Source organism: Acomys minous (genome assembly GCF_964271855.1).
Source record: "Acomys minous genome assembly, chromosome: 15".
NCBI lineage: Eukaryota > Metazoa > Chordata > Mammalia > Rodentia > Muridae > Acomys > Acomys minous.
The window spans coordinates 73,866,774-73,876,453 of NC_140497.1; the positions used below are offsets into that span (position 1 = coordinate 73,866,774).

Consider the following 9,680-nt stretch of genomic DNA (forward strand, 5'->3'; position numbering starts at 1 on the left):
GGGCGGAGCTCGGCGGCCGCGGGGCGGCTCCTCGAGCCGGCGGCTGCCAAGGTTCGGTTCCTATTTCCCCGTGCCTCCTTCAAAAGCCGTGCTGGTCACCAGCTAAGGCGTGAGAAGGAGTGGGCGTGCCATGGCATGCCCCAGTGGAACTCACAGATGGGTACGGGGAACCGTCGCCGTAGTGGATGAGATCACAGTCTGGAGGGACGCTTGAAGGATAATTGTGTGTGGTGGCCCTGGGGAGGGGACGCTGCCGCTGAAAGTTAAATAGCAAACAGTATGCCCTCAGGAGGTAGTGTGCATCGACCTGTAGCAGAGAAAATGGTCCGTAAGAACCTGAGAGCAACCCGGCGTGGTGGCGCTCGCCTTTAACCCCAGCACTCGGGAGGCAGAGGCAGGCGGATCGCTGTGAGTTCGAGGCCAGCCTGGTCTACAAAGTGAGTCGAGGACAGCCAGGGCTACACAGAGAAATACTGTCTCAAAAAGCCAAAAACAAAAGACCCTCATATATTGAGGTGCGGGGAGGATGCCTTTGGCTTAGCCCTAAAGTTACTACCCATTTTAATTCCCTCACAGTTTTGCTATGAGTTGCTAACACCATGGTGAAATGTCGCTCAGCCATTGGATGTGCTTCCCACTGCTTGCCAAATTCCAAGTTAAAGGGACTGATCTTTCATGTGTTAAGACTTTGCTGTACTCAAGCCAAGTTCTTTTAACTTTTACTAAAAAGGAACTGTTCTACCTAGGTCTGCAGTTTCAAGCTTTAGTTCCTAGGGCCTTTTTAAACCGCCTTGTTAAAATTAAACTGACAGCAGTTCCTTTATGCCTTCATAATGTGGAAATTTTAAGTGCCAAGGAATCAAAGACGCAATAACACCACCAACTGCCAGGCTCACTTTTGCTGATGTTTGCGTTTTTAACTGAATTAAGTTCACTTTTTTTTTTTTACATGTAGTTTACAGTCTACATGAGGGATCTTTATTCAGATAGCCCTTCTGTTTAGAACTAGATGAGGCAAAAGATGTTCACTATAAATTACAAGTTCAGACCAAGGATTATTTAGCTGCATTGCAGATACAGCTTGGGGAATTCTAATTTAGTGTTTTGATCATCCCTGTGACACCCGTGGGGGCCGGGTCTAATAGGATCTAACAAACATGCTAAGGATTTGGCAACTTTTGTGTGAAGTACTTGTCTTTTCTAGGTACTTTACTAGGTGTGGAAATAAAAAGTGTGTGTGTACCACCTTATCATATCACACACACACACACACACACACACACACACACACACACACACAGTATTTGAACTAGCTTTGAAATTTTGAGAAATGTAACAGCCAGAATCTGGAAACAACCTAGATGTCCCTCAACTGAAAAATGAATGAAGAAACTGTGGTACATCTACGCAATGGAATACTACTCAGCTATTAAAAACAAGGAAATCTGGAAATTTGCAGGCAAATGGACGACACTAGAGACAATCATCCTGAGTCATGGTATGTACTCACTTATAAGTGGATATTAACCCAACATAGGTGTCCCTCTGAGAGACTCCACCCAGCAGGGGATCGGGACAGATCCTGGGGCTTGAAGCTGGACTCCTCCCGACAGAGCAGTGACAGTTGTAGGGAAGAGTGGGGGATGGTAGGTCTGGGAGAGAGCAGGAGCTCCACAGGGAGAGCACGGAGGCCTGTGGATCTCACCAAGCAAGGACAACAGGCATGCGGAGAACCGAGACCCCTGTTCAGGTGTAGCCGCTGGACAGCTGATTCTCCACAAGGGGGTGGGGGAGGGGAGACCCCTGCTGAGCCTCAGACATGCCCTCTGCTGCCCACTGCCCCTTGGCAAGACAGCGTTATGGGAACACAGGAAGGGGATGAAGGCTATCCGGAAGAGACCTAATAGGCTGTGGCCAAACAGTGGGGCTATGACGGGCCCCCCCTATCAAGAGGGCTAGAGGGGCGTGGGGGGGAATAGGGCAGAAGAGGGAGGGAGGGTGGGCGCAGGAAGATTAGAACCAAGAGACTAGAATCAGGACGTAATGTGAGTAAATTTTAAAAAAGAGAAACTTTGAGAAATAAGATTATTGACCCTAAATCTCTTACAATAGTTCTACCTGCAGAATTCTAGACTCTGCAGCGTTCTCTGCGTACTGTCGTAAAGCAGTTATAGACCTGCTATACCAAGCAGTTTTCAGGCAATGACAAACAAGTGAAAGTACAAAAGGTCCCATCCATTAAGGATAAATTCTGGGAATCACTTCAGAAAGGGAAAGGTCAGAGGCATTCTTTAACATCTGCAGTTAGAGAAAACCCTTTAATTGCAGATCTTGCTACAAGGTACTAAATGTTCATTGAAACATTGAAACATCCATTCAATGTGATAAAATTTTAAATAAAGGCCATGTATTTCTGAAGAATGGCAAAAAAAAAAAAGTCTAGATATTAAATCTGAGTTATGAGGCCAGCAGGGTGTCTTAGCAGGTAAAGGCTGTTGTCACAAACCTAATGACTTTAGGTGAATAACCAGGACCCACATGATGGAAAGAGAGACAAATTCCCACAAATTGCCCTCTATACTATACTATACATGCTGTGGAATATGTGTGTGTATCTGCAGACACATATGCAAATACAAATGTCATTTAAAAAATTAATTTGTTTTAAAAAATTGATTTGTTACATAAGCAGGAATTATGATTTCTGGAATAGTTCAATCTGAATATATATCAATATTTTAATTTTTTTTCTAGATTCCCCATAGATGAAAATATCAAAAGAAAATGGGTATTAGCAAGGAAAAGACTAGATGTGAATACTGCAGGCAATTGGGAGCCTAAAGAAGGAGATGTGCTCTGCCGGAGGCACTTTAAAAGGCAGGATTTTTTTTGTTTGTTTGTTTGTTTGTTTTTTTGAGACACAAAGGCTTCTCTGTGTAGCCTTGGCTGTCCTAGACTTGCTTTGTAGACCAGGCTGGCCTCGAACTCACAGTGATCCGCCTGCCTCCTAAGTGCTGGGATTAAAGGTGTGCGCCACCACGCCCGGCTTAAGGCAGGATTTTTTTTTTTTAAGATTTATTTATTTACTATTTATACAGTATCTGCCTGCATGTGAGCCAGCAGGCCAGAAGAGGGCACCAGATCTCATTATAGATGGCTGTGAGCCACCATGTGCATGCTGGGAACTGAACTCAAGCCCTTTGGAAGAACAGCCAGTGCTCTTACCTTCTGAGCCACCTCCCCAGCTCTAAAATTCAGATTTTGACAGAATCACTCCAAATACTAAACTCAAGCAAGGACTCATCTCTTCTCCTTTGAGTCCCTGTGGCACTTACAGGTTGGTACATGAGCTACTGTGTGCTGTGAACACTCACTTCCTGCGGCAATTCTAAAGTCTTGTTTGTACTTGTGGGCACGTGTATTGCTTTCTCTATCTGAAGTTCATTCTGTGAGCTTCATAGATTATAGCCTCAGCATTCATGATGCATAGCAGAAAAATTTTGCCAGTAAACACCCATAAATATTGATATATTACTAAAATTTAGGTGAGTGGACTGGTGTTTAAATTTAAAAAAAAAAAAAGTCAACTCAGGCTGGTGTCTTAAAAACAGAGGAGATTGAACTGAGGTTCAGATTAGTAATTCTTAAGACCGCTGGACTCACGCCTTTGATCCCAGCACTTGGGAGGCGGAGGCAGGTGGATCACTGTGAGTTCAAGGCCAGCCTGGTCCACAGAGTGAGTTCTAGGACAGCCAGGACTATACAGAGAAACCCTGTCTCAAAAAAAACAAAAAAAAACAAAACAAAACAAAAAACACCACAACAACAACAAAAAACCACTCAAGAGCAAACTGCAAACAAAACCAAAATATGGTTAGAGTAAAATGAGAGATGATGTTACAGAAAAAAAGAAAGAAAAAAGAAAAAGAAAGGTTGAGTAGTAAACCTACAGTAGAAAGAATTGTGTTCTTTGTCCGTATAGTGTTGTGAGTTGGCCGCTTTGTCCTTGCATCTCTCTTGGCTTACTATAGCTGAGAATGCATTTGCTTCAAGAACAGTGGACCATGATTATTGCTTGTAAGTTACTCAGGTCTTCTCCTGTCACCGTTTTCTCACCTGGTAGGGAATATCCCCTTCCATTTTCACTCCTCTTTTTGTTTTTGTTTTTAAAGAAATTTTATGTTTATAGCTGAACCTTATAGTTGCCTGAAGGATGCTCTTTTACAGTAAACAAAATGAAATTTACTGGCTTCTAGAACAGTCTCCAAGAAAAGAAATATGGTATTTCACTACACAAAGCTATGAAGGAATCAGATAGTAAGAATGGTTACAGTAGCTCAATGATTTTTATTAACTGTTCCTAACAGGAGAAAAAAGAAAAAGTTAATTGTAGAAAAACTTCATTCTAAAAACCCTTTCAAAGTCACTAGCCATGGTCACCAACTTGGTGCTTCATGCATTAAAGAATTCCAACCCCAGGCATTTTTATAAGTAAAATTATTTACTGAGCTAACTGCTGAGTTACTTCTTTTAAGGTAAATATGCCCTTTCCACTAGGGTCAAATGTGTCAGAATCATAGCAAAAAAGTAAAATGTAGGCTTGTGAAGAGGGTTTGTTTGTTTGTTTGTTTGTTTGTTTTTTAAGATTTAGTTTGGTTTGGTTTGGTTTTTTCGAGACAGGGTTTCTCTGTGTAGCCTTGGCTATCCTAGACTCACTTTGTAGACCAGGCTGGCCTTAAACTCACAGAGATCCACCTGCGTCTGCCTCCTGAGTACTGGAATTAAAAGTGTGCGCCACCATGCCTGGCTTATTTATTTTATGTATATAAGTACTCTGTCTTCATGCACACCAGAAGAGGGCATCAGATCCTATTACACATGATTATGAGCCACCATGCAGTTGCTGGGAATTTAACTCAGGGTCTTGGAAGAACAGCCAGTGCTCTTAACCACTGAGCCATCTCTCCAGCCCCCAGAGGGGTTCTTTAATATATAACTTTCCAAATAAGTTTATTTCCCATGATCATTGTAATTTAAATGTTTGCAAAAGCAATATAAAAGTGGGTAATCTTTTGGTTATATACTTAGTTTGAAGAATGCTTTTGTAAGGATTGTTCTACCAATAAAATAATTCTTTAAGATTATATTTTCAACATGGAAAAAATTAGTTTAAAAATAGCTATATCAGCTGGAGAGATGGCTCAGAGGTTAAGAGCACAGGCTGCTCTTCCAGAGGTCCTGAATTCATGGCTCATAACCATCTGTAATGTGATCTGGTGCCCTCTTCTGGCAGACAAGTATACATGTAAGCAGAACATTGTATATATAATAAATAAATACATCTTTTTTTAAAAAAAAATAGCTGATCTTTAGGTTTTCTTGAAAACAGTCACACACAATACAGAGTATTCAAGCTTCTATTTACTTATTCACATATTAATTGTTCATATAAGTGCCAGGCATTGAATGAAATGATTTACTACAGCATTGTTATAATGTTTTATTGTTGTTGTTTTGTGTTTTGAACTCACTCTGTAGACCAGGCTGGTCTCAGAGATCCACATACCTATGCCTCCCGAGTGCTGGGATTAAAGGCATGTGCCACCACCGCCGCCGCAACCACCACCACCAATCTGTAATAATTTTTAAAATCAGGTACTATTAGTCATGTTCACTTTTGTTATTTTTTCAACGTTGTTTTGGCTATTACAGATATTTTTTTTTCTTTGTCATGTGAATTTAAAATCACTTTGTAAAATTCTACCAAAAACAATGCTGAATTTTCACTGGTTGCTGTTGTCTGGAGACATCTATGGAGAGAAATGAGGTCTCGGGAACAGTAAGAAGTCTCTGACCTTGAATGAGTGTTTTGCTTTGCCAGATTTGTTTCTTAGTATTCCATGTGTTTGCTCACTGTTAGAAATGCTATTATTTTGTTTGCTTCTAGAAGATGGAAATTTCATTTACTTTATCTTGATCTTATATCTAACAAACTTGCTGAACTCAAATATTAATTACGGCAGGGTTTTTTCTTTAAGGCCATCAGATTTTCTGTGCAAATCATCATGTCGTCCACGGTTAAGGACAGTTTTGATTCTTCCTTTCTACTCTCAATGTCTGCCGTTGCCTTCCTTCCAAGTGAATGCCTTGAGCTCCCAGGGCTATCATGAGGCCAGTAGCCCAGGCCTTATTCCATCTACTAAGGCAGTTTTTCTTTTTTAGGCTAACATGTCAATTGACCTCTCAAGTGCTTAGCTAATGTTTTATTCCAGGAATGACCCTTACTTTGTAATGTATCATCACAATGCATTCTTATGTATTTTGCATACAACTTGTGATTTTTTTTTGGTTTAACCATCACTTGGGTGTTCAAGAGGGATATTTAGCCTGTAGCTTTCCCCCTCCCCTCCTCCTCTGATGTTTCAGTTTCTGAATTCAATATCAGAATAATACTGACCTTTTAAAAAAGTGAGGAAATATTACCGACTTTTCCAGGTTTCTGGAAAAAGGTTTTTGTGTAATTAAAATTTTCTTTTATAAATATTAGATAGACTCCTCTCATGAAGCTCTGAACTTCAGGGGATTGATTGATTGGTTGCTTGTTGAAGAAAAATATAATAGCTTCTGTCTTCCAAGGAACTTGTCCACTTCATCACAGTTACAACACTTATTAGCGTGAGGTATTTAATAATGTCTTCTTATTGGTCCTTTTGCAGACTCTGTAGACACAATTGTTCTCATCTCTCACTCTTGACCATTTGTATCTGGTCTTTTACAGTAGTCTGCCTAAAGGCTTAACAAGTTTCTTAATCTTGTCATAGAACTCAACTTTTATTTTATATTTTGTTAATCTATTCATATTACATCTCAGTGGTTATCCCATCCCTTGTATCCTCCCATTCCTCTCTCCCTCCCCTTTTCCCCTTACTCCCCTCCCCTAGAACTCAACTTTTGTTTATTTTCTTTCTTTCTTTTTTTTTTTTTTTTTTTTTTTTTCTGAGACAGGCTTTCTCTGCGTAGCCTTGCCTGTCCTGGACTAACTTTTGTAGACCAGGCTGCTCTCGAACTCACAGTGATCCACCTGCCTCTGCCTCCCGAGTGCTGGGATCAAAGGCATGCACAACCACGCCCAGCATTTATTTTCTTTTACTTCCCTAATTTCTGCTCCTTTGTTATTATATTTTTCTACTTATTTCAGTAAAATGTTCTTGACTTTTTCTAGTTAAGGTGAAAGTTGATATCACTGTTAAGACTTGTATCTTTCTAGTCTAGGCTTTCAGTGGTATTACTTTCTCACTAAGTATTGCATTCTACAATAAGTTGCGAGTTCTTTGTTTTTCATATGTTTAGTTTCTGTTTAGGTTTGCTCTTCAACACATTGGTTACTTAGAAGTGTATTGTTTGGGGTAGGGAGATGGCCCAGTGGTTATAAATGTGGTAATTCCTTCTTCACAAGGCAGACACAGGACCCCCAGAGCAAGCTGGCTAGCAGTGTCAGCCATGTTGGCATGCTCCAAGTTGACTGAAAGATCTTTCCTCAGTGAACAACCAACCATAGAGGTTGGTTCTAGACATGAACCTCAGGCCTCCACGTGCACACACACCGAAAGGTAGAGGGGGAAAAATGGCCTCCATGGTTTCCTGATATTTTGCATATCTCCATACCTCTAAATGCCAAGCTTTGCATGGGTCCCTCATCCTTGCCATGGCCTACAACCTCTTCCAAGGCCACAGGCTGGAGCAGTCACAGGACTCACCTCTATTTCCCATCCATCCCTGAAGCTGCCTCTCTTGTCCAGTATCTGTTATCCTCAAGTCTGTTTCATGTCTTTGGACCACACATTGGTTCATATGGAATCAATCCAGTCTTTCACTTCATCCTGTCTAGAAACAAAAGCCTTCTTTAGTAATTTTAATATTAAGTAATTCTTTAAAATTAGTTTATAGTATCTTTCTATGTCGGTATTATTTTCCCTGTTTTCAGATGAAAAAGTATATTGTCAGTAGGCTTAAGCCTGGTCAAAGTAAATATTTAATTGGAACTAAATTAATCTTTTTTAAACTGCAAGCCTGGAGTCCTCTCTGGATCCCTGCACTCAGCATGAGTGCCTGCTCTAATGCTCCTTTCCTGTTACTGCTTATAAAGTAAAAGGTTCCTCAAGAGGAAGTAAAGAATTAGCATCTCAGGGGCTGGGTGTATAGCTAATAGAACCCCTTTCCTGAGATTCTCGAAGCCCCAGATTTGACCCCCAGCACTGCCAAAAAAAAAAAAAGTGGTAAGGGTGCATGGGTTACTTAGGTGGAGGTTGGAGAATCCGACCTCTGAGTAGTCTTCAGCTATATGGCAAGTTCGAGGCCAGCCTCAGATACACGATACCCTGTGTCGAAGAAAAAAAAAAAAGCTCAAATTCATTTGATAGATATAAACTGTTTATTGGTGCCATACTTAAGAAATGTAAGCTGCATAGGTCTTGCCAGTGCAGTGCTCATAGCAGGCTGGACCCTCTAGATGAGACGTGTTTCCCATCAGCAATGTCCCATGCTCGCAGTATGTGGAGCCTCAGAAAGGAGAGGCTGAGGGCCATCACCTGCTTCCTCTTCCACCATCCTCCTGTGCTCATTAACCCTCTCGTGACCTCTCCTCTAAGTGCCATAAGTTAAGAAAGAGCTGAAACTCAGTGCTAAGCTTTCATTTCTGTTGATACGGTGGATGTATTTTGGGAACCTGGCTACAGTGGTATGGGCAGTCCTAAGAAACTTAAGGATAAGGTAGGTCATGTGATCATCAAGCTAGAGTGTGCAGAAGGTTTTGGACCAAGAAAAACACCTTCAAAAATCATTGAGGAAGACAATCGGGGAATTAAAGGAGGAATCTCTGAGCAGCCAAGAGACAGCCAATAGATTGGATACTTTCTGTTGCAAGTGCTGTCATGAAAACACAGGATGAAATGGTAGTTTGGGAAGTAATTTAATATTTGTTCCATCTGCAGTTGACATTGATAATGTCTCCCCAAAGATTCTCACGCCATCACTAAATCCCACCTTCAGTGACATCACTGGGAGCATTATACAAGCCAAGAACTTGTTGGAGGCATGCAGAACTGGGTGTGGTTATGCCTTTGTGTGACTTGAGACCATTACGTTTTCACAGAACTACACTAGTGCTGGGTCACTACTGGAAGGTGGTGAGATCTCAAAAAAGTAAGGAAACCTGTCAAATTGGCCACATGACGTTACAGCAACGAAAAAGAATGTCAGAATTTTAACTGACTACATTTGCTTGTGTATGCTTTATGGTAAATTGTGGTTTTAAATTTAAATATTTTTGCTATAAAGCAGACTTTGTTTACAACACTTGCTCCTTTTTGCATCCACCCCAATGTGCTTTAGTTATTAGTCACACTGCCGATTATTTTATAATAAGGCACTCGAGACCCTGAGAATAAGTTTTCCGGTACGGCGCATCATTCCCCCTCACAAGGACTAGTCTGACACAAGCCAGATGGCTGTAATGAATGAGAGCACCTAAGTTTGACTTCCGGCGAGCAGGGCGGTTGTTCTCTGACTTCCTGCCGCCTGTGCGATTCATTCAGCTCTTCCAACCCTTAGCGCTGGCAGCAGCTCAAGCCTTGCAATGCTGTTTTGTGGGTTTTAGAAGGTAATATTGCCTACGCTCTTAA

General features: G+C 41.2%; 1 protein-coding gene across 1 annotated transcript; it reads left to right on the forward strand.

Moving 5' to 3' along the window:
• Nucleotides 1-87: 87 nt before the first annotated feature.
• THAP6 (THAP domain containing 6) lies at nucleotides 88-8,947 on the forward strand (the record flags this gene model as incomplete). The annotated part of the gene is given in 6 exon segments (XM_084758297.1): nucleotides 88-679; nucleotides 2,755-2,899; nucleotides 3,074-3,082; nucleotides 3,255-3,309; nucleotides 3,312-3,337; nucleotides 8,795-8,947. Coding segments are annotated over 6 exon segments (468 nt in total). The 5' UTR covers nucleotides 88-599.
• Nucleotides 8,948-9,680: the final 733 nt, after the last annotated feature.